Raw genomic sequence first — 26033 nt, 5'->3', positions numbered from 1 at the left:
TCTTAGTTAAGGTAATAACATATTTTAATATTGAAAATGAGTAGACTATTCCTTTAAGTTACGATTAATCGCGAGGTAACTCATGACAATCATGCGATTAATCTAAATTAAATATTTTAATCGATTGGTAGTCCTAGATGAAATGCATGTCAATTTGTCACGAGACATGTAAGAACCAATAAGATTTGATGTTATCTACGTGCCGCCATATTTGACGCTTTTACATTAGCATTGTGATGTTTTTGTTTTGGTTTTACTTTGGGATGAGGATGAGTAAATTATGAGAAAATATTCGGAAAAATATTTGGTGGAAACATTACTTCAATCCTGCAAAATGTGCTGTAGTCGGCTGCTGATAATACAAACGTATAAAGCTGTAGCATGTTTCCTGAATAGAGTAATCCAGCTTTTATGAAGGATAAAGCAATCGCTGTATATTCAGATCAAAGTCATCCTCTCAATTTTGGAGATTGAGGGTGCCGATGGCAAAAAGGAATGTTTACAAGAGATCATTTATTCCAGTTTTAAATAATCTCTTATTTAAAATTTGCTATTGCATATGCTATCAGTTAAAGTATATAAACGTGTTTTATTATGTTTGGTTTTAGGTATTATATGTACATGTTTTCATTATGCTACTTGAAGTGTGTGTTGTGAGTTTCGGTATTGTTTGTTACATTGTGCCAGTATCGAAGATGAATTTCTGTTCCTAGGAACAGACAATAAAGTGAAGTGAACGTGTTCAAAGCACGCATCAGGAAGGAAGCTGTATGCTTAGTATAACTCAAAAGCATCTATATATTTACCTCTCGAATATTATTGTAAAAGCTCAATTATGTTTCACTAAAATCAACAGTTAATACGCTAACAGTACAACAACCATTAAGAGCTCAGCATAGACAAACCTATCCGAAGTCTCTCCTTCATCCGACCAATGAATTTCACTTCCCCTCCATTTTACAATCTTTCCCCTGAGTGCAACATGAGCTAACTCGTATTAGTCGTTTCCTCTGGTCTGTTCATCCTATTGTTTTTAGATACAGGAACCACATTGTGAAAAAAAATAGGGATGAAGAAAGATTTAAAAATTACTAGGGTCATACCATGGTATAGTGGTGGTATCACGACAAAAGCATGATTTTTAAAATACACCATTATCAGACTCGGATAAATGAGTTAATCTGTCATATTAAAAATATCCAAGCAATATATTGGTAAAGATACTGGTCCTTGAGACGACTACGTAATTAAAACATGATCTTATTGGACGTTATCAAAATACCATGTCCAAAAAACCATTGTATGTCTTTAACAGTCAACCACGTATCTTAAAATCATCTGTAAAATTGATAGACAGCTTACATACAGCTGCCAGCAAACCACATTCAAGAAAGCAAGCAAGCAGGGTAGAGATATCAAGCCAATGCTTAACAACAAACACGTTTTGGGTTTATAAAAACAATATAGAAAGGTATGAAGAAAAGAAAATCACTTCATTTCCAATCTGGTATGCCGGGCTCAGAGCGAAGTGGAAAACAAGAGATTCTTTCAACTCGAGAAAGATGAGACATCAAAAGATCTCTAGCAGAAGCAACTGTAAACCACAGACCTTTCTTTAAATGCACGAGCCTCACTGTCTGTGCGACAAAACACACGCTTGCTTGATGTACAAATACGACAAGAACCATCTTGTCGAAGATGCCTTAAAATAAAAAAACCTTAAACTATAGAAACTGAAAAGTATGTAGATGCAGAATAGACATAATTTACCTCAAAAATCTAAATGCATAAAGTCCTTAAAGGAACTCACCACCGTTTTTCAATATTTTACTATGTTCTTACCTCAACTTAGACAAATTATTACATACGTATCTTTTTTCAATGCGTGCACTTAATCTTTGTACAGCGTGTCGTAAATGTGTTAGCATTTAGCCTAGCCCCATTCATTCCTTAAGATCCAAACAGGGATGAATTTAGAAGCCACCAAACACTAAGTGGATAAAAATGAGAACTATATTGTATGGCGGAAGAGCACTTTTTTCAGCACTTCGACCTCATCATCATCATCACAGTCCTGACTACTCCGCATCTCGCTCAACTTCCATCAATATTACTGTGCGTCAATATTTATCCACTTTAAAAAAATCGCCACGCTATGTACCACCATACTTACGCCGCATTCAGACAGCCATCGATGTTATCGCTGTGTGTCGCCCGTCTCCTTCAATGAGGCGTTTCTAAATCTGCTTGTCATAAACAAATGAGTACCATCCACGCCAGTTACTGACGAGAGAAGGATGACGTGAACTCCACTGCTTCGTTCTCATTAGTAGTCGCTCCCGACATTCGCTCGACATTTGCATAAAGTTAAACTTTTCTTAACTTTCTCGCGTCACTGGACACGCCCATACGGCCGCCAATGGTCACTTTTGCTCGTGCTGCCGGAAGTCGCCCGGTTTTCATTGAAATTAATGAGATTGCGTCGCTCTGCTATGCTGGTCGCTGGCTGTCTGAAGGGGGGGTTACTGGTGTAACTACTCATGTAATAGTCTTTAAATAGGGAAAACATGGAAGTGTTTGGTGGCTTCTAAATTCATCTATTTTTGGATCCTAAGGAATGAATGGGGCTAGGCTAAATGCTAACACATTCACGACGTACTGTACAAAAATCAAGTGTACGCTTTGAAATAAGATGGGTATGTATTCATTCGTCTAAGTTGAGGTAAAAACGTAGTAAAATATTGAAAAATCTAGACCACCTTGACCAGTTCTTTTGGTCAGTTATACGCGGACTGCAAGCACTGTGATTGGTCCACCAGAACCCCTCCCGTCAGGTAAAAAACTGCGTCATAGATATTTTCGTTTGCGACTGTGAAAACAAAGATGAGCCAAGTTGAGGAGTGATTTAACTGCAACAAAAGTCGCTGTTTATTTACTTCCATCATTGCTGGTCTTCCCAAATCATACACAACAAGTTGCTGTTTCTTCGTTTGTGGGTTAACTTTGCAAGCTGCTTCTTCTTTGACGGTCGCACTGCTACTGTGGTTACATGCGTGGATACTGCCTACCAGCGGTCTGCGCGTGTGTTTGCATGTCAGCGCGAAAGACGACGCAAAAGTAGAAATGAAAACCAACGCGGAACCTACGCCGCAGGACCTATCCACAACTATAACAAGGCCTGGGACGATAACCGGTTTCACGATTGACCACGATAAAATGTCCTGACGGTTAGTATTAACGTTTAAAATTGAATTTTCATTACAACCGTGTTTGATTACCGTGATATTGAAAACTTGCGGTAAATCCTGTCCAGCCAGAATCAGTTTGACGCAGACACGCACATGCAACATAGTTTAGTGCACAAAAAGGCATTTAAGGGAGAATGTATAATATCCATTCACACTACACTTATTAGATTTATGTATTTTTTACCACAGAAATAATTTCAGGGACATGAAATATTAAATTGTGATTTTCAAAAATAAAACTTTTTAAATGTTTTCAGTGTATGTATCAGTTGTTTTTGAACATTTCCATCTCATTTTAACAAAACCACCATAATATCGATAACCGTGATAACTTTGGTCACTATAATCATGATATGAAATTTTCATACCGTCCCATCCAAGCAAGTTCTCATTTTCAAAACGTATTATCATTACCACAATACAAAAAGATTACTGTGATACAACAAAAAAAATCCTGTCTGCACATAACCATTTAATTAATACGAATTAAATAAAACTAATACTACCATACTGTTTAAATTGTAAGGTTTTCCTGTAGCTTAATCAGTGGAAAATTGCCATAACAGTGCGAAACATCATGGGTTCGATCAGACACGCTGATGAAAATGTATATACGCAAGTCGCTCTGATAAAATAAAGATAAAATCTGCCAGATGCATAAACGTAACTGTGTACATTTGCATTGCATCGCAATAAAGTAATGAGAACAAAATGTGGTGAACAGCTATTTCCTGAGATTCACTCATTGTTGCAGCTCATTTCGCTTGTAGTCTGACAGCATTTGCTGGTAAAAATAGCCTCAGTCACACATCTGTGCTTGTTTGGCTCGAGTAAAGCTGTCGAGAGCTCTTCACACAGCCATATGGGGGTCACGGTCCATCCACGTATACAGAGCGATCAGTAACAGCCTTCCAGAAAGCATCCATCACATCCTTCTGTGTGGATGAGAGGAAACAGTAAAACCGGCACTAGACTATCTGGATTTAAGCTGTGTTTATGCCAATGCTCAAACAAAGCAAAGAATTATCTTGCGGTGATTTTTAAAGAGGAAGACTTTACGAGTATATGAAAAAAAATTAATGGCGAAGTGGGAAGTGGAGAAAAACAGACGGATGGGCTGACGCTGCAGTGAATCAACAATCCCGGTTTCCTCACTTCCTCCCTCACAGGCTCCACAGATCTGGGGAGAAATCTGTTTAAAATTAGAGCACTTCCGCTACGAGTGCAGGCTGAACGACAGGAAGAGAGAGAAAGGGGGACTGAAGTAAAAAAGGATGCAAAAACTCTTAGGATCTATCTGGACAACTCTCATGTAGTTTGATCTTGAATGAACTGAAGAAAAATGATGCAACCTCATGACATTTCAAAGAAATCTGATATCGATATACTGATACCACTGGGTTGATTTTATAATTGCAAAGTTGGTACTCATTGTTATGGATCAAGATAACAAAATAATATTTTCTGTATCTGAAAATCATGATTTTCTGTTGCCCAAATTAGTCAGTGTCAATTCTGTTACTTGTAAACTCGGTTACCAAAATAGAGTAACAGTGTTAATATTATGTAACAGAACTGGCTGTAAAACACTATATGTAAAATATATTTTCTTTCACAGAAAATATATTGTTATCATCCATGAAGTTATTAAAAATATAACTATTTATAAAAGAGCAGAAAATAATAAAGACTTTAGACATCAAATGCACCTAAAATATAATAATACCTCAAGATGCAAAAGTATAGAAACTAGAAAAGTGTATGACTTCCAAGCCATATTACATGTTTTCTAAATCCATGCAATCTTTTTTGGGGGGCCCATTTTGACTTTATTTGATATATAGTAATGTAATGAGAGGACAGGATGAAGTGGGGGGTACGAGAACGTCCTTGAACCAGGATTCAAAAGTGTGTTTAGCATATATGTCGGAGCACTGCCCACTACGCCATCGGCTCCGACCCAAGCAACAGTTTTGTGGAAATAAACGGCCCAAAACTAATTTGTTATTTGCTGAAAAGCTTGCCAATACCAAATATTATTTGCACTTCATTTATTTGAATGTATGCCACGCTTTGAAGAGTTACGTAACACATAAAAACCAATGCCGTTGGCCTGTCTGAAACCTTAGGCAATGCATTTTTACATGGCATATTTAAATATACATGAATGAGTTTTAAAGGATAAGTCCACTTTCTTACAAAAAATCCAGATAATTTACTTACCACCATGTCATCCAAAATGTTGATGTCTTTCTTTGTTCAGTCGAGAAGAAATTATGTTTTTTGAGGAAACCATTCCAGGATTTTTCTCATTTTAATGGACTTTAATGGACCCCAACACTTAACAGTTTTAATGCAGTTTAAAATTGCAGTTTCAAAGTACTCTTAACAATCCCAAATGAGGCATAAGGGTCTTATCTAGCGAAACGATTATCATTTTTGACAAGAAAAATAAAAAATATGGACTTTTAAACCACAACTTCTCGTATATCTCCAGTCCTGTGACGCGCCAGCGCGACCTCACGTGATTGCGTAATGCCGTGGAAAGGTCACGTGTTACATATATGAAACGCACATTTGCGAACTATTTTAATCAATAAACTGACACAAAGATTAGTATTATTCGACATACAACAACGTCGGAAAGGTCCTCTTTCTCCACACTTGTAAACACTGGGGCGTAGTTTCACATACGTCATCCGTGACCTCTCTTGACGTGATGACATATAACGTGAGGTCGCACTGGCAAGAAGTTGTGGTTAAAAAGTGCATATTTTTTATTTTTCTTGCCAAAAATGACAATCATTTCGCTAGATAAGACCCTTATGCCTCGTTGGGAATCCTTTAAAACTGCAATTTTAAACTGTATTAAAACTGTTAAGTGTTGGGGTTCATTAAAGTCGATTAAAATAAGAAAAATCCTGTAATGAATTCCTCAAAAAACATAATTTCTTCTCGACTGAACAAAGAAAGACATCAACATTTTGGATGACATGGTGCTGAGTAAATTATCTGGATTTTTTTTTTTTAAGAAAATTGACTAATCCTTTAATAACAATGGCAGTAAACAAAATCAATGACTAATCAGTTCAATTTTAGCCTGACTTCAGAAGCTACAGAAAGTGCATACGTTGTATATGGCATTAGAGGTGGGTGGAGCTATGCACAAGGTTTCCCACACCTTAGTTAACTTCAAATTCAAGGACCTTTCAAGGACTTTCCAGAGCCCTTTTCACACAGAAATTCCGTAAAATACACATAAAATGCATCCTGGATTTTTCCAGGATAGTTAGAGTTTTTGTTCGTTCACACTGCCAAGATTACACGGCATCTGATGGTCCCGGAAAGACACGTGACATGTTGAAAGTCCCGCCCTCTCTTCTACGCAGCGTCTGAAGTTTGCATATTATGTATTATTTCTCTCTCCAGAAACAACTCGCGTGCATTTTTGTTTATAATAAGACTACAAAGGAGCGCGTGAATGCACAGTTCTATTCTGGTGAATGATCTCAGCTTCAGAGTGGATATTTGACGAGCTCCCTGATTTCTGCTTTGATACAGTTTTCAGACATTTCTCATCGTGATTGTTTATATGCATTTAAAACACGCATTTTGAGGAGCTGAACAATATATCTCGTTGGAACGACATGCGGGTATTTTCGTTTATTATAGCTCAAATGTGCACGTGACGCGATATTCTTTTATGCTGCTGAATGATCTCCGTTTCAACGCAGGAAGTAACGAGCTAACTTACCTGATATCTGCTTCAGTCTAGTATGCTGACATTTCTCGTAGTGAATGTTGTAAATCCCTCATTTTAAAGAGTTGAACCAACTTCATGTTGCCATGACACGCGCGTCCTCACCACAGCACGTGCGTCATTGTTTATGGGTCTCATATATCATTTCCTGATAACTGCTTCAATCTAGTTGCAACATTTCTCGTGGTGAATGTTTATATGCATGTTATCTGTCGTTGTAAGGAGTTGAACCATAACTTGTGTTGTGATGATGACGCGCGCGTCCTCACTTCGACACGCCCTTTACGGCATTCTTGTTCACACAGAGGGTTACCCGCGTATCTTACTAGGTCCTCTTTCCGGCAACCATCCCAGAAAATTAACGGAACGAGTTTTTGTTCACACAGACGCTTGTCTGGCATTTTTACGGGTATTTTCTGGGACCAGAGGTCTGTGTGAATGGGGTTCAGGTCTAATACCCTCAAATTCAAGGACTAAATGTGGGACACATTTCAAGTGAGAGCAATGTTACATCGTGTTACCTTTAAAGATACATTGTTACAGTTCCCTTTCGAGGGAACTCACGCTGCTTCACTTGCGGTGACACTTTGGGGACACCTCCAGTGTTAAGTGCGTATAAATGCGCATATCAAATTCAACCAATGGTGAGGCTTAACGACAAAGGCCGGGTGATGTGGGAGCCAGGAAGTATATCGCTATCTGAAATATTGCAAAAGACGGCGTTACAGGGACGCAGGAAGTATGGCAAGGGAGACGCAGCGTCTCGTTCCCTTCTCAGGGAACAACAGTTACATACGTAACCCGAGACGTTTTCATTTGTCAAACACAACTATGAAAAAAGCATTTTGGTATGAATCAACATTCTCATACAGAAGATATAAGCATTTAAAGCGAACAGTTTAGCATGTGTGCTTATAATGTCTAGAATTTTTATGATATTATCCTACACTACACAGGGAATAATACAGATTTTTTTTTTCAGAAAACTTCATGCATAAAAATATACAAGCACTACAAGCACTTTCAATGACCTGTATCTATGTACGTATATTGTCAAAAACTTCCCAGAGCCTTGATTTTTTCCCCCAGATTCACAAACTTTCAAGGATTTCAAGGACCCGTGCGAACCCTGTATGCAGCAAAAACAGAAGAGATCGACAAACTTTACTTTGCAAAATATCAAAACAATTTCTTTATATTACATTTAAGTAAGCGAATCATACATGCATTGGAAGCAACATGCTGACAGATGTTTTACATTTCATCAATGAAATGACCACTGAAAACATGAATTACAAACATATAAACGGTCATTACTGTAGCGCTACACAATGGGGCACGTCCGGGCCTTTGAAAACATGACAGCATATAAGAACCAGCGGCCGTGGAAAGTAATATATTCATTCCTCCAGCAGCTCTCCCAGAAGAGATATGAGTTTCATCAATCATCTCAGCCAGTAAAGATGACACAATGCTTTCAGTGTTTCACAAGAGGACTGACGTTACCCAATTTCTGCCCACTAACGTGAAGAAACCCCCACGACAGCAGACCCCTAACACTCGAACTACAGGAAAACAACATGGATCTGTGAGCTTCAAAAGATGAAAGCTCTTAAAGGAGGATTGTGCCGGGCAAGAAAATTCCAGTCGGGTGTAACAGGAGAGTTTATGTGCACAAGAAATAGTAGAAGTCTTTACACTGCGTTGATTGCTGTGTGTGTGTGTGTGTGTGTGTGTGTGTGTGTGTGTGTGTGTGTGAAGTACAATTACAGGCTTTTCAGAGCTCTGCCCGCCCAGCTGCTCCACTAACAGACAGTGGGAAAAAAAGACTTTCCAAGCCAAGTTTCAAAAATTTCCAAACCAAGTTTATCTATTCGCTCATTTAGTTTCAAAACAAATTAGGAAATACTAAAGTTTCCAAACCATTGGAGGAAAAAAGAGCAAAGACCATGTGTGTGGATGTGGGGTGGGGGTTAGTAACAAAAAGCCTTTCAAACCGTCCTAATCCCGTAACCAACAACTCTGAGACACAACTTCTATCAAAAACTATACTTTTCAGATAACAAAATGGGAAGAAAATCACGTAAACTCACGAAAGAAATGTTTGAAGAGGTTAGCCATATCCATTTTGGGCTCTCCCGGCAACTCGGCACTTCCCTTAGCAGCTGTGCAGCTATTCCATGTGAACACCCAGCCGCGAGTCAACTGCTCACTGCCTGCACAACAATCAAGCTGCCTGACCATGTGACCAGTATGAGCCAATCAGAACTGATCACTCCTTTAGTATGAATAAACCCCCCCACCTCGCCCACCCATTTACACATAGCTTACTCATGGCGCCTATGGTGACTAAGTAGGCAACCCTGACTGCCAATATCTCCCTGCTTTGCATGTTTTCATTGACAACAACATGGTTACACTGACAAATAAAGTAGTATCGTGGCATTACTACATTGTTTGGATATTTGCTGTTGTAGTATCATGTAATTCTTTGGAGTATTATAACATTTTAATTTTTTTTAGCTATTAACATCTGAGACTATCACGGTTTCATGTGGAACTTTTTTATGTGCCACAACAGCAGGCACGTCAACGTCAATAAGGAAGCCACATACCTCAGACCTGCTACCACTGAAATTGTGGTACATTATTTAAAGGAATACTTCGCCTTAATGTTCACCTGACGTTGGACTGATATTAAATATTTGGCATATGATACCAGCACCTGCACCTATGTAAGGGATAATGTATAGGCACCAGGTTGTTATCGCAGAAATAACCCGGAAGTATGAAAGATATGCTGACAGTACATTATCCTGTTTATTACACAGCTATTTAAGGTAAGAAACAATAAATATTGAATTGAAATAATTTATTTGCTTATTTTAAATGAATACAGACCTTCCGCAAGGAAAAAAACATTTATTTTCGGTTTTAAGATAAGATAAACAAGACAATCAAATGTCATGAACACACAATTTAGTTTAATCATTTGTAAATATAATGTTATTAAAATACATATTTATATATTATTTGTGAGTAATATTAAACCGTACCTGTCAAAATGATTTGCAGCATTAACGTGTGTTATTAGTTTTAAGCAGTAGTTATCTGAAAAGAACGAACCTTGGAATGTTGTGGCTGGCCAATCAGAATCGAGCATTTAAGAGTGCCGTGTAATAAATAGTAATAAACTTATACTTAAACAAAGAGCGGTTTCTGATCAAACAAAACCAGGGATGTCTATATATATATATATATATAGACCGTTTCAGCAGTAACAACATAAACATGCGGCTGTCGCGGTCCGCACGAACTTCCGGTAAACTCCGCTAAGAATAAATAACAACAAAGTTCTTTAAACGTAGTTTATTTATATAACAAGCAAAAAACACAACACAGATTACCTAGGAAGCCAAAACATTTGTTATTTTCGACGAGGTATTTGTTCAAGAGATCAGTTTAGCAACTAGTCAGACCATTAAAAAACGAAACCGGAAGTAAGGTTTGGATCCAGACGTGTATCACGTGCGTCCGATGAAACCGTCTATATATATATATATATATATATATTCTATAATTCAAATGTCAATTTGAATGTTAACATTAACTCTTTCCCTGCCAGCGTTTTAAAAAAAAGTTGCCTGCCAGCGCAAACATTTTTCATGATTTTCACAAAAGTTTGATGACTTCCAGAAAATTTTACTTTTTTAAGTATATAAACAAACAATATATCAAATAAAAAAGAACAGACCCTCTGCTTTCAAACAAAAAAACCCGTTTCATCCTACCTTCATTAGTTCTCTTTTTATTACCTCTCAAATACACAGATTTCTTTCTCTTTCACGTGAGGCGCTACTTCCGGGTTAGGGCTGGGCGGTATGACGGTATATTCCGTTACCGCGGAATAAAATGTCAGACGTAACGGATTTTTCTATTCCGTGGAATGCAAATAAGTGGGCGTGGCTAACTCTACCCTCACGCATGTTAGACTTAGTGTGACGGAGAAACATGTAAAATAATTCACTCATAAAAAATGAACGAGTTATTTCTGTAATTTTTATAATAAGTGCCAGTGAATCCACCGCGGGTCTCGCAGCGAGACGCTCGCTCGCTCTTTCTCTCTCTCTCTCTCGCCCACACTCTCTCTCTCTCCACATGCAGCAGCCGGCCGGTCTCTCGCGTGCAGAGGTCTCTAGGCAAGCGCAAGGAGCTGCGACGCCAAATAAAGGGTTCTTCTCGAACATAATGCTAATAGTTGTAAAGCTTTCTCAAATTTAAGCAAGCTTAATATCAGTGACACGTGGGCTGCTGGAGCGATGTAGTTTGACACGCCATATGCTTATACAAACATTGATCGGAAATACGAGAAAGAGACGCAAATGTTAAGGTCTAATAGAAAGTAAGGGTGTCTAGACCTTAAAACAGACTTCATGATCATCACATCATAGCACCTGTCACATTTATAATATCCAGAGCTCCGTCTCTCATATAGGCTATAGGTATTCATCCTGTCTGTCGGTTTTTGCATATATTTATACCTGTTCATTTTACATATTGCCTATTTTTAATGTAATGTATGCATAAATACAAAATACAATAAAGGCATACTATAGCTCCAACGGTCCATAAAATTAATAACTCAATTATAAACAAGATTCTGTCTAATCAAGACTTAAACTGTTGTTATCTTTTGGGCATTTTCACTTTAACATTATTAACTTTAAATTGCTCATAATTTAAAACTGCAGTGAGCATTTAGTTAAAAGCTAGAGTGAGTGGCAAATTTCTGTACATTTTTATAATAAAAAACAATATAAACTGAAAAACATTTATACCGAGAAATATACCGTTCCGTGAAATAAAATGACTCATTCCGTGGAATAGATTTTTGGTCATTCCGCCCACCCCTACCGGGTTGTATAAGTTGCGGAAGTGAGGTGGATAATAGCGGTATTGCGGAAAGCCGGAAATTTCCATAATTGACAGGGAAGCGTTTTCTCTTAATTGACGAGTTATCTCGTCAATGGCGGGGAAAGAGTTAACTATTTTCAAATAAGAGCAAACGTTCCCTGCCAATGATGAAAATTTCCGGCTTTCCGCAATACCGCTATTATCCACTAGGTGTTGCTCCTAAACACCTTATAAAACACTGAAGCAACCACAGATCCAAAAACAGTAAGAACTCTGTGTTTTGATCATTGTACTGAATCTGATCGCTAACAAAAAATGCAATTATCTTCAAAATTTGGTAATTCTGAAGAAACCTACCCATATTTGAAAGGTGCTAAAAGTAGAGAATCTGTTCTTTCATTTGATATATTGTATGTTTATATATTTGTTTTCTTCACAAAATTTTCTGGAAGGCATTAAACTTTTGTGAAAATCATAAAAAACGCTGGCGCTGTCTGGCAACTTTGTAAAAAAAATGCTCGCGAGGAAAGAGTTAAAACCCTTTTTTCACTGTCAAACAGTTTTGCAAATACACAAACTGCCCTAAATAATAAGTTATAGCCTATTATTACATAATTATAATAGTTATATTAATTATATCCAAAAGCAACTGAACAACAATAAGTATAACAAAAATCTATCCGATTTTTATGCATTCTGTGTTTTATTTAACGATAGAAAATTGCGTAACCCACCTTTTGCGTTTAGATTCATTTCATTACTTGATCTCTGTGGTCCCTTTTCTTGGATTATGAATTTGCTAAGTTTCTTTCTTTATCTGATAACTTTCAGATCACTTTTTGTAGCTGTGTTGCAACTCTGGAAAAATTTAACTTGTAGCGTGTTTTAGGTGATGTAAAAGGTTTCGTATCTCAGCTAAATGTAAATGTAATTAAGTTTCTCCTTTTTCTGTATGCTGAGAGCAGAGACACACAACTCCGTAAAACCATCACAGAAAAGCTAAGATTATACTAACTTGAAGATTAAAGAGAACATGTTGCTTGCATACATCAAACAGTAATAAGCCTGTATTTATTAGCCAAAACCTTTTCTTTAAGAAATTAATCAGGACTCTTGAGGAAACCATATAAAGTAATGAATCTAAATCAGATTGAGTTTAGTCACACATGCGGAAAAGCTCACAAAATCAATTCCGTGAAACCCAGCCAAGTCTTTTTTTGTGGGTTACTGTTTTCTACATAAAATCATTCTCCATAATGTAAAGAGCATACTGTTAAAATAAAAACTTGATATCTTTAGTATTGAGCAAGTAAAGCCAAAGATTGAAATCAATGATTGAAAATCACACTCAGATGCAGATGAGCTTATGTCTGAATTTCACATATCAGAAATGACACATCATGTAACAAATGCTGGTAAAATGCTAAAATGACCAGACTAATGTGTAGTAAAACTGATATGCATTACACTAACATGCATTTAATTCCTACTGACAGCTGCGAGTGGCATTTTCAGAGTGATCCTCAGGAGTTTAAAGCATGTGGTCTAGTCTGAACATGAACATGATGAGCTAATCTTTCAAATCTTCTCTGTTTCAATCTTTCTTATCTCCTGACACCACCATTCACATTCCAGTCACATAGACTTCCTATAATGAACATCTGAGATCATAAAAGTGAATTAATACTCTGATTTAATCTTTCTAGTTTTGTCCCTTCTGGAGCATTTTTCAGCACATCTCATTTTCCGACAAATTCAAAGTATTTTATTGTAACATTAATTTTTAAACAAAGAAGTATGCAAACCTTGGAACAATATAATCAAAAGAGTTAATTATTATTATTTTCCTAAAATTTTTATGCATTAATTCCCTTTGGATAAAAGAGGATATTTACATGTCCCCGGGTAGACGAAATAATAACAATTCACACTGACCATCCTTTTAAAATCTACATACTCCTGGTATGTAAATGTTTTTATATCTTATGTAACAGTTGTATGCACACACACAAAAAAAAAAAGCTGGGTTATTTTCAGCCCAGCGTTTGGTCAAAACAGGAGGAACCTAATTTAACCTAGGTTATTTCAATCCAAAATGCTGTGTTTGTCCCTTTTTATCCAACGCTGCATGGTTTGAAATGAATCCAGCATTTTTTTAGCGTGCGAGTCTCAATTATCTTCAGTATAAAAAGATGAATCTCAATATCATGAAGTCATCTGTTGGAAAGGGATCAAATATGCAGAAGAATATGCTGGAAAACTAAGGAATTTGCCAGATCTAAAATATTATTCTGTAGCCCATTGGACAGTTTAATGTCTCAGATCAAACAAAAGACTCAACAACAACAATCACAAAATATTAAAAGCTAATTGTCCAAATAACATGTAGCATTAAAAATCTTTGAACTGTGTTATATATATAAACATCTATTATGTGAAATAGCCATAGACTGTAAAAAAAGATGGACGTAGTTGTAGTGTCCGTGTAGTGTCCCCCAAAATAATTTCTACTGCATATGTGTCCATACTCGAGTCTCAATCTCCCGTGCACGTCCGGACAGACCTTCGCTGATGGCCTCTGTCCTAGTCCATAAACATTTTTTTTCGCACAGAGAAAGACGACGCAAAAGCAAACTTTTTTTTTAAATTGTGTATTGTTTTAGATATGGCAATTGCGGTAACTAAAAAAGAAACTATCTGCCCTCTTTGGATATTAATCCTTTAGACAGATTGCGTGCTCTTCGATAATGTAATGTTGCGTGAAAGTTTGATAATGAAATTTTATATGAATCCAAGTTCTGTTGTTGATCTGTTACTTGCATGTTCAAATTAAATAAAATGTTTGAATTGTTTTACCAGCTAACAGAAAACAGTCAACTGTATTTTTTTTACTGAATGACAATTTAATATTAAAATCTTATCATTTAACGGTTAATGTTCGGTTAAGCTATGGTTGTCATTGGGAAAAATTAACTAAAATGAACATCCCTAGTTTTAAGCAGCTCTTAAAATTTTTACTTCAACGTATAGCACAGTAAGCCTACAGTTTTTTAATGTTCTGCTTTTTCGTATTTCCTTATATATTATACTTCTGAGTGATAAAATGCAACATAATCATTTAGATTTTTTTAACTTCTATATTTTAATGCATAAAATATATCAAATAAATAATACTTTATATTAGGACAAATAATATTTTAAAGACTGACATATTCCTCAATCTCTTTCTCTAGGGTAAATTTGACACGCGACATTCTGGAAACTAGATCTAAAGTTGGTCATGAGAATTACGAAAGATCTGCATAATGAAATTAATACGCTTCTTTTTTATGCTTTTAAGCTCATTCATGCATCTCAACAGATTTAGCTAAATTAATTTCTTCTAATTAACATAATTTGCATATTAAACAAAGCAGACTCAACAAATGCAATGCCAAAAAAACAGTATACAACAAAGAAGGTAGGTTTTAATCGTAACAATTACCTTGACGCCTTTAGTGTCAATCAGTGCACGCCAAAAAGCAACAAGCAAAAATCCACAACTCTTGTATAAATCAAAGTACAGCCATTTAACATACCTGAGAAAAAATGCACTGAAGTTGTGTTATACTGTAGCTAGCACGTAGTCGGACATAAACCCTTTCACACGCAGGTATCGCTGGCTTGAAAACTGCAGTACTGTATCATCTTGTGCATCTGTGCACGAACCATGACTGTGGTCAAAGCGAGACTTCTCAGGAAATGACTAACATGCTGCCCTAGATACTGAACCGCATAGATTACCCAATTAGACACAAATATATCTAAAACGATTTAAAATAGAGAAGTGAATTTGCATATTTTCTCACAAACAATTTTGTTTTTTCAAGAAAGTAGCTTAAATAATAGTTAATAAAAAATAAATACAATTTTTTAAAGCATACAACAGCTTTGTGGAAGACACATGCACATTTAACATTATCTTTACATTATATTAGCACTATATTTACAAATTTCAAATCTACTTGGAGATGCAAAGCATGATAAGAGATCAAGAACCAATGAGATTTTTATTTTCGTTTCCTTCCTCCTTTACCATATATGGTGATGAGTTTTCTGCGCTGTACCACTGTACACAACCAGCTAGATATCACGCTAATAAATGTGTCAGGATTTGGACAATCATTCTGTGAATATTTGATCTTTTCTGAACACAAAAACTGCTCTTCTAGGTTGGACTTCTGTGGTAGCCCTCATTCTGCAAATATTCACATGCTGCATTCACACACCACATTAACCCTACCCCCAACCAGTTTATAACAACCTTTATGCAACTTTTGTGAAACAATACAGGTTTTCAAAACCATGAAAACACCAACATTTAAGCACTTTCATTGTTTGGAAACAGGCAATGTGAATATGTGAGCTAGGTGACTATTAAACCATTCTTGAGTAAAACATTGTGACGTTACCTAAAGTGTCTTTGAGGTTCTTGACAATCGAGGCTTTCCTGGCACTGTTTTTTCTTTCTACGTAGTTGGACGGCACAAAGCCCGTCTTGTTGGTAGCGTTGCGAACCCGCCACCACGACTTGGAGTCATCTAAAAGCCAGAGGCGTTCGTTCTTCTTAATGTCCAGCTCTTGGTCCTGCTGGGCCATGTAATCAAACTTGGCGATGACAATCACCTCTTCCGTCATCTTGGATTGATTTCGACACTGCGGAGGACAAAAATTTATTTTAAGTTACGTAGTGGAAAAAGCTTTTCTTTAGCAAATTTAAAAACAGATTTTGAGGTCTTGAAGGTTTTTCCGATGTCTAATTTCAAGATCAAAGTGGTCTTCTTGAACAATCCTAACAAATTCTGACATGTGCACATGGAGCAAGGAACGAATACAAACCGTAATCAAAATACACATGATCCTGATGTTGAACTGTGTAACCAAGCCTGACCCAATGCATCTAAAATAACAATTTTGCATCTGAAATATCCAATAAAAAGTCATAGATAAGAAAATGCCACTTGATGTTGAGGGCATAGCACTGAGTTCCTTAATAAATTTTCACCACAAGCCAAATTTTGCCAACAATGCAAAGCCAAGAGCCACTGACCACAGTATTTGCTTTGCTATTCTTCTTGTTGTTGTTTCTGATGCTGGAAACATCTGGATTTCCATGCAAGCCAACTGTTTCTGCTCTTCTTCACACTGGATCTACTACTTACCATTTAATAGTGGTTTCAATGGGTCGCAAAACTCACAGTTTGGATCATATAATCATTTTTAGATCAGGAAAATATGGGCTACTGTCGCTTTAAGAGCAAGTTCTGCAAGGAGCCACATGGCCTAATGTCACAAATCCATTTTTTTAAATGGATTATGTTGACTTAAATTTCAATACCCGTTGCAAGAATTACATACATACCACATAATTACTAAGGCTTTCAATCTATTAAAATATTTATTCTAGATTAAAGGCACAAAAGAGGATGTTTTGTTTTATAATTTTTTGCAATATTACTTGAAACTGTCTTTACTAACTGATAAAAAACTATTTATTAGGTGCACTGAAAGTAATAATATTAATATACGTCATCTGTGCACAAAGTAGGGCCTTAAAGGAATATTCAATTTTCTCAAAAGAAAAATCTAGATAATTTACTCACCAACATGTCATCCAAAATGTTGATGTCTTTCTTTGTTCATTCGAGAAGAAATGATGTTTTTTGAGGAAAACATTGCAGGATTTTTCTCATTTTAATGGACTTTAATAGACACCAACAATTAACACCCAACTCAACACGAAACAGTTTTTTTTTCAAAGCAAAACGATTGTCATTTTTGACAAGAAAAACAACAAATATACACCCCCAAAGCACAACTTCTCGTCTAGATCCGGTCGTGATGCGTCAGCGCGACCCCACGCAATACGTCATGACGTCAAGAGGTCACAGAAGACGAACGCGAAACTCCGCCCCAGTGTTTACAAGTGTTGAGAAAGAGGACCGTTCCTACGTTGTTGTATGTCAACTGATACGTCTTTGTGTCAGTTTATTGTTTACAATGGTCCGCAAATGTGCGTTTTATATATGTAACACGTGACCTACCTATGTCACTACACATTTACATTAGGTCACGCTGGACCAGATCTAGACGAGAAGTTGTACTTTAAAAGTGTATAAAGTGTAAAAATAATTGCTTGTTAGATTGTAATTGTATACCGATTTACCGACCTTAAGGGCTCAGGACAACAAATCTGGCTGTCAGATTGAATTAACATCTTTGTTTACCTTTCCTATTCAGGCCAAAACATGGTGTCCTACTTTACAAAGATCTCTGGACTCTTGTTTTATTAGCTATGGCGCTATACATACAATAATGACTAACATTAAGATTTCGAGGTCACTACATTGTATTTAACAATAGGGATAAATTGAAAACATGTTATTAGGAGTGGGCCGTAACAAAACTGGGCATCACGATCTAAACATCCAAGTACATACCTAATCTTTTCAAACACAACCTCACACAAAATCTCACACAAAATCTTTTTTTTAAGATCTGTCAGCTGTATTTCAGATCCGAGTTGTGAACCATAATACACCACAAAGTCAAAGAAATAGGCTGTACCTAGGAGCGTGCAAGATATTGTATGCGATAATATCTTAATTCTAATTATATCTTAATCGTTGTGCAAAATCATATTATCAAATAAGTTGCTTGCTTTTCAGAAAACAACATTCAGTGCCCACAAATGTACTGTGTGCATGAGCATTGATGATGATTGTGATGTAGCACATTTGATTGCAGTGTGTGTGTTTGTACGAAAAAGGTAAGAAGGGCGCTCGAGGGGCGATGTGGCCTCTGATGGGGCCGCGAGGTGGGAGGACCCCCCCAGAGTAAATATTATGGCCTCATTAGGGAACATGCTGTAACTTAACTTATTTATTCTTCAGGCATGTGATTGGCCAAGGACAAAAAAGAAGGAAGGAACGCAACATCCCTCCATGTGCGCAGAAACAAAATGCACACCATAACATACGCAAAAAATACATTATGACCATTATTTCAATTATTTAGTTCTTTCAAATTTAAAATGTAAACATTTAACTAGTAACAGAAACCATGTTTAATTAAACGGGTTGATAAATGTGGAAAGCTGTAACAAGAAGCATTCCCTTACTATTTTAAATCTGCAATAATTTTATTTTGCCATAATCTGACCATCAGTCGCAAGGTTATACAATTTTAAGTTGGCCTTGCAACAGGGTGGACCTGAAGGCCTACATCTAATTTAAAATGAATGAATATAGTACTGGTTAAATGAATTACATTATGGTTTTTGAGTCATGGGTTGAATAATTTTCAGATAAGCAAAAAAGTGATGTGGGAAAATAAAATAAGAACAAATCAAGACATTACAAGCATATAAAATAGAAAAGAACAAAGTTACAAATAAAGTAAGATCTAACAATATTGATTAGGTAGAAAAAACAGTATCAAATTAACATAACACTGTTTTTATTCTATAAATTAAATATAATTAATCTTTTTAAAGCTATAAAAGTGATTTCCTTTTGTCTTTTGTAGTTTGATTAACATAATGAATCAAACATAAGCATTACTTATAAGACGAACTGTCCCTTTAACAACGGAGAAGCGATCTATACACTGACACATGATCAACTTCTCACTTATAATAAACGACAATATAGTTTGTGCGTATATCTCCTGTCAAGCCCAAAAAAATATGCGTTTGATTTTTGAAACGCGCGTTGGGGCGTGGGCTTTTGAGTTTGTGCGCGTATGAGCACTGAAAACAGTTCACTTTAGCATCTTTGCCGCTCAAATAGTCTAAAATCGCTTAAATGTTACTGTAAACTTTCTTATTAACATTATTAATAATAGTATGCTCTTATTACAGCATTTCATGCAATATTTTGCAGTTTCACCATATTTACATTTAAGTACTTACAGCCAATGTGACTTACAAGCGAGAAGTACGTCCATAATTCGTTCCAATCCATTCCAACAAAAATATTTTAGGTCACTTTGCAGTGGCAGTCTGTGTAGATATGTTGTTTTCATTGGTTGATGCCTTACAATTCCAAAATGATAGTGTTACAGCGTTTTGTGTTGACTTTACGTCCCGAAGGCAGTCGCTCTATGCATCTTCAACAAGCTTGTATGACGAAGAACACAGAAATGCGGATGACATCACAGTAGCGCGAGAGCCGTTCGAAAGCAGACTTCCTTATGGCTTCTCAATTCACTCTCGTGATACTTTGATGTCACCTGCCTGCCTGTCGGGTTTTGCAACGCAGCATGAACTCAAACAAATCTAATGTGTGGGATACATGTTGGATGACAGCGAAGGGCGCGTCCACAAACAACGCGCGCATCCCCCCTCCCCCCCAAAAATGTTTTCTCATCGAATCTATTCACGTGGGTCACTTTTTTGGCCTTCAAAACGGCGAATTTTGCCGAAAGGTGAGGGATTTTCATGCCTAATTCATATTAATTTTTAATACTTTCTCCTATTGAATTCTAGAATCGTCCATGCAGCTGCTGTAATAAATAGATTGAATGAACAGCATGTGTGAAACAGGCCTACAAGTGTGAAAATGACAGCATTTACAAGTCCAGCAACTCATGATGTATATGACTTCCTTTTTTTCAGTTAAACAAAAAAAATATATATACTAAAATGGTATCACATTGCTGTCTTATATGGGGCTTAACATGGTAAAAGCTCCATAAGGCACATACATCAATCATTAAAGTAACCACATAATAAGTCTTCCAGTGAAACGATACGTTTCTTAGAGAAAACATACAATTTAGTCATCAATACATCACACATCCATAGCAATATACAGTGTAGTATGGTAAGTTAAATACAGCATGACATTGTACTTCAGAGTCATTTGGATGATGTTTGTGCTTTTTGGAGCCTCACCATGTTGACCCCCATATGAAGACAACATGATGGCATATAAATGGTTATAAATAGTTTGTGTTCAACAAAAAAAAAGGAAGTCATACATCTGAAATGGCATGAATACATTTTGAGAATATTTGGATGAATTATTCCTTTATGCCAAACTCCCTAACCAACCTTTAAAAACCCCCTAAGCCAGTGGTTCTTAATATGGGGGGAATATAATTTAATTACATTGTATAAAATACATTTATTTATCATAAATTCTGTGTAATTAAACCTCAGAAAAGCGGCACACCGAAAAAGTTTAAGAACCACTGTCCTAAACAACCGCACCAGAAAACCACTTAGCAACACCCTAGCAACCACCCAGGAAAGTACTGGCAATTATCTGTCTTAAATTTCAGAAATGTCACATCAAAGTTTGTCACAACATTTTTTTTGTCAGGTTGCTACTTAAAAAAAATATTCTGCACAAAATGAGGCACATATAAAGCAGTAGCTTCAAATGCTTACCTGTGCTGCATCAAAGCTGTGGGAATCTGAGTTGAGATGCCCTAAGGTAGACCTTAAAAAAAAGAAACAAAGACATCTGTTAGATATAAAGTTATTGAGTTATCATTTATCATCAAGGGAAAAAAATGGAAACGAACCAAAACGTTTATTGGGAGAAACAATGAAATGCATCTCCTGGCTGAACTGTCTGGCATGAAACACAGACGATGGTAATGTTGGTCACGCCCTCAAATACACACAGAGAATATGCCACCGTTTACCCATCAAAGACGATCGTTTCTCCACAGAGATTGTGTGTCATTTGACTAAATAAATAATGGATGAACATGACCATTGTTTTAGGCCTCCACGAAAAGTTTATAGTCAAATGATTTCTGCACAGTCAAAGCGAGAGATCATTTCCTCTAGAATGATAGCCAGCGATTGTCTATTGTCCAAACACCAGGAAGATAGCGGGGGAAAAGCCAGATCCAGAAGTAGTGCGCAAACAGTAAAAGCAGGACATGCCAATGCGACTGAACTGCATCATACCGGATACTGTATACTTTGTATGATTCAGAATTTTTGGAGGCAGAAGCAATCATGAAATTCCTATGCAGACATGATAATGAAATTATTTCAAGAGCCTGTACATCAGTGAAAACAATAAAGCACATATCTGTGAATTAATGTTTATAAATACTAAGGGCCCTATTTTAATGATCTAAGCGCATTGTCTAAAGCGCACAGCGCAACGTCTAAATGGGCGTGTCCGAATCCACTTTTGCTAATTTAACGACGGGAAAAATGGTTTGTGCACCGAGAGCATGGTCGAAAAGGGTTGGTCCTATTGTAATGGGAGTATTTTGGGCGTGACGTGCAATAAACCAATGAGAGTTACAGCTCTCATCCCCATTAGCCAGTTGCACTGGCGCTATGTCTAATCCCTATTTAGATGACGGACTTTGTAAAATGAAAAACTAAGCGGAGGAAGAAGTTAAGATTAATGTTAAATAATTGTGTTGTTTTTCACTTGTATTGAAATTGTTATTTTTTTATTAAAACCTTTAAAACCCGTTTTCTTTTAGTCATGGAAGTAAAAAAGCAGGCTTGTAATTGCTTTAAATGTATGGCTATCCAATATCATCAAAAAATAATTTACAAGTATGTAAGATAAGGTTTGTACTCTAAAAATACTTTATTTTATAACAAACAGGAGATAAAGAATTTACAAACGGCTCTCCGCACGATTCAGCACTTGGACAGCGTCACAAGGTTTTTTTTAAGCATTACTTAAAAATGTTTCTCATCTCACCATATCCACAGGTACAGAGTCATCATATACAATAAATCCGTGAGGTAGCATTTAAAAAAAAAACATATGCATTTGTTTCAAGCAAAGCATTTATTTACTTACCAGGCTGCAGGTGAAGCAGCTCTTTACACCTTCTAACGTCTCATATTTAGTCCTCATTTATGTCCAAGAGACTCAATAATAATCTTTTACATTCAATCCTTTAATCTTTCATATTTAAAAGCATTTTTGTGCTGCTGCGCATTCATGTACTATGTAATAAGCTAACCCGCGTTGTCCTCCCGTTTATAGGCGCATATTAATAATGCGCTCTTTAAATAACAAAAAACATATTGCGCCATTGACAGAATGCCCATGGGCGCAAAAGGGGGTGCAAATGCATTTGCTATTTAAACAACGTGGCGCTAAACGTGAAAATGATAATTGCGCAGGGTGGAAACTAGCAAAAGACACTTGCGTCGCGCATTGCGCCGGTGTAAGATAGTGCCTTATGTCTTGCCGTCTACTAGTGGTTGACCAATAGTTTTCGGCGATATGCCTATTTTGAGATTGTACTATTGCCTGTGAAATTGACGATACACAATAGTATTTATTTGTTAATTTTTTACAAATTTATGACAGGTCACTTGATTGGTGGGCAAAAAAAACGCTGATTTACTCTAAAGGCAACACTGTCACGACCGTAACCTTCTCAAAACTGATGCCATTAATCCGAGCACAATTTTTAAAGCACAGGCGCTCTGAAATTTCCTGCGTGCCAGGGAGTGGGAACACCACATTCGCTGGTTTTAAACCCCTGCGCGCCTAACAACCTCTCTAGTGGAAGGAAATGTCAGAGCCACGCGTATTACAAGTTCATGTGCAAGGAAGAGACCGAGTCATGCGTATTACAAGTTTAGGTGCTAGAAGGACTCCACGGTCTCTCACGCAAAGTGAAGCCCACAAACCCTCACATGCGAGGACGATCGTCGATACACGATACGTCTATTGGAACAACCCTAGGGATGGGACGGTTAGTAAATTTCATATCATGATTATAGTGACCAAAGTTATCACGGTTATCAATATTATCATGATTTTCTTAAATTGAGATGGAAATGTTCAAAAAGAACTGATACACACACTGAAAACATTTTAACAAGTTGTATTTTTGAAAATCAGCAAACAACAAATACAATTAGCAGCTATATGCACTTTTTTAAGCATAAACATTAAATCAGGGGTGTCCAGCCTTTTTTGTGTGGTAATCTACTTTTAAAATGATAAAGCCGACAAGAACTACCTGCTAAAAAACATTTTTTAACAAAACACTGTTACATGTTTTAATAACACTTTAAATGTGTGTTAGGAGGACTATTTCTACGTTGAATTTAGGGCTGTCACCATTACTCCATTCTTTTTGAGGAGTTAAAAAAATCATTGAGTACATGCCGAGTACTCCTTATAGCGGAATAGCGGAGATGCGGTTTTGATGAAATAAACTAGAAAATGACAACATTATCAGATGCATCTCTCTCTCTCTCGTTCGGTCGGTCGCGCGCACATACAAGAATGTGCATCCAAATTTCGGAAGTTAGACGATTCAGCTGCAGCAGGCAGGCATAAGATTGATAAAAACACACTTGAGAAGAAATGCGCAGCAGCTCAAAAAGACTTGTTTCTAAGACCATAATGCCAATTTGGCGCTTTGTTTTAAGTAAAGGGTGTGGAGGCGTAGAGCAGCATACACAGTTATTAACTAAATGTGCGATCTACCGGCATTGCATTTGCGATCGACTGGTCGTATTGGACACCCCTGCATTAAATGAACATTAACATGGAGCCCTGAGATGTATGAACCTGTTTTAATGAACAGTACCTTAAATAAGAACATCAAATGCACACATAAGCAACGCATTATAACACAGTGCACCTGTTACTGCCTTCCGCCACGCCTTCTCGTGCAAAAACCAATGTTTCACGCGCGTGTGCGTCAAGCTGATTCTGTCTGGAAAGGATTTACCGGGAGTTTTCAAAATCACGGTAATCAAACACGGTTGTAATGATAATTACATTTTAAACTATAATACTAACCGTCAGGACATTTTATCATGGTTAATCGTGAAACCGGTAATCGTCCCATCCCTAAACAACCCTATCGACCAATATGGCGTTTTAAATTGCCAATGTAAATACCGATGTCTAAAGAGCAGTGTGGTTGATATAATACAGATATATAATGCATTTAATTAAAGGTGTCCTTCCTCTGTCGTTTTTAATGTTTTTTCCTTTTGTCTGAGGTCTACTCATGACGTTCATGTGGCTTTTACATCCAAAAAAATCAAAAGCAATAAGTAATAGGCCATTTTGTACCCTGGTTTTGAGGCTGGTTCGAGAAATGATCCATTTTGATGGGCCAGCCGCATTGACGACTTGGAAGTAAACGCCCACACGTGTGTCTTTTATCATAATCCCTGTCGACGCATGTGCAGCATGAATTCGCATGAATTCGTGTCCCTTGGAAGAGAAGTCCCAGCCGCCACTGATAGTGACACATAGTACTAATGCGTTTTATTCACATAAGCTTATGTCCAGATCCAATATTGATGGAGTAGCATTGCTTTTTAATCACAGTCTCTCTTCAAATCCAGCGTTCTTCTGAACATTCAAACATGTAGCAACTGTTATGATTACCTCGTTTAATAGGAATGATGTCTCTCGACAAAAACAATGGCCCGAATACGGCACGGTTGACGCTCAGCCATCCTTGCTGAAACTTGTTAGGAACACTCACTGAACTACATGTATTATATGGGCGCGCTCTCAAGTTGGAGAGCTCATGAATAGTAATAAGCTCAATCAATTTCACGTCACACTGAGGAGCTTCTCTAATTGACCTGATTTCTCTGCTTATTTCTTTTCATTGGCTAGAGCTGACAGAGGAGGTAGAAGTTAATTTTCACATTCACGACACAACACAAACGGGCCTAACATATAAAAAAATACAAGTAAAAACTTTTTTGTGAAAAGGCCCCTTTACAGCAAATGGAAAACACATACAATTGACCCTTCACTAAGCCACACCCAAAAACCGCCACAGGTCAATTGTGGTTTTGCAACCGGAAATGTTGTGTAAATCTGATACTCAGTATCCTAAAAGTTTGGACGGAGGAAAAGAAGGGGAGAAATGCCAGACGTGGATCAAGCAGTGTGGAAGGCCTCATTCACAACTAAATGTCCACAGGATAATAACAAAAACACCTATGTTTGCTAAAAGGAATAGTCTACTCATTTTCAATATTAAAATATGTTATTACCTTAACTAAGAACTGTTGATACATCCCTCTATCATCTGTGTGCGTGCACGTAAGCGCTGGAGCGCGCTGCGACGCTTCAATAGCATTT

At 36.9% G+C, this 26033-nt stretch overlaps 1 protein-coding gene across 3 annotated transcripts in view; it reads right to left on the bottom strand.

The window, feature by feature from the left end:
• The window catches only part of nck1b (NCK adaptor protein 1b), a 64484-nt gene that overhangs the window by 11789 nt on the left and 26662 nt on the right, over positions 1-26033 (bottom strand). For 2 of the 3 annotated variants that reach the window (XM_055181515.2, XM_055181514.2), the window contains 2 exons: positions 21356-21407; positions 16374-16617 (listed from right to left, as the gene is read on the bottom strand). In XM_055181515.2, the coding sequence (XP_055037490.1) occupies positions 16374-16599 (226 nt within the window). In that variant the 5' untranslated portion in view covers positions 16600-16617; positions 21356-21407. Of the gene's footprint in view, positions 1-9101; positions 9274-16373; positions 16618-21355; positions 21408-26033 lie in introns of those variants that run through there. The other variant, XM_055181516.2, reaches the window with a different exon arrangement.

Source organism: Misgurnus anguillicaudatus, chromosome 25 (genome assembly GCF_027580225.2).
Source record: "Misgurnus anguillicaudatus chromosome 25, ASM2758022v2, whole genome shotgun sequence".
Taxonomy (NCBI): Eukaryota; Metazoa; Chordata; class Actinopteri; order Cypriniformes; family Cobitidae; genus Misgurnus; species Misgurnus anguillicaudatus.
The sequence above is the reverse complement of the archived record's forward strand: the minus strand, read 5'-3'. Positions and strand labels throughout refer to the sequence as shown.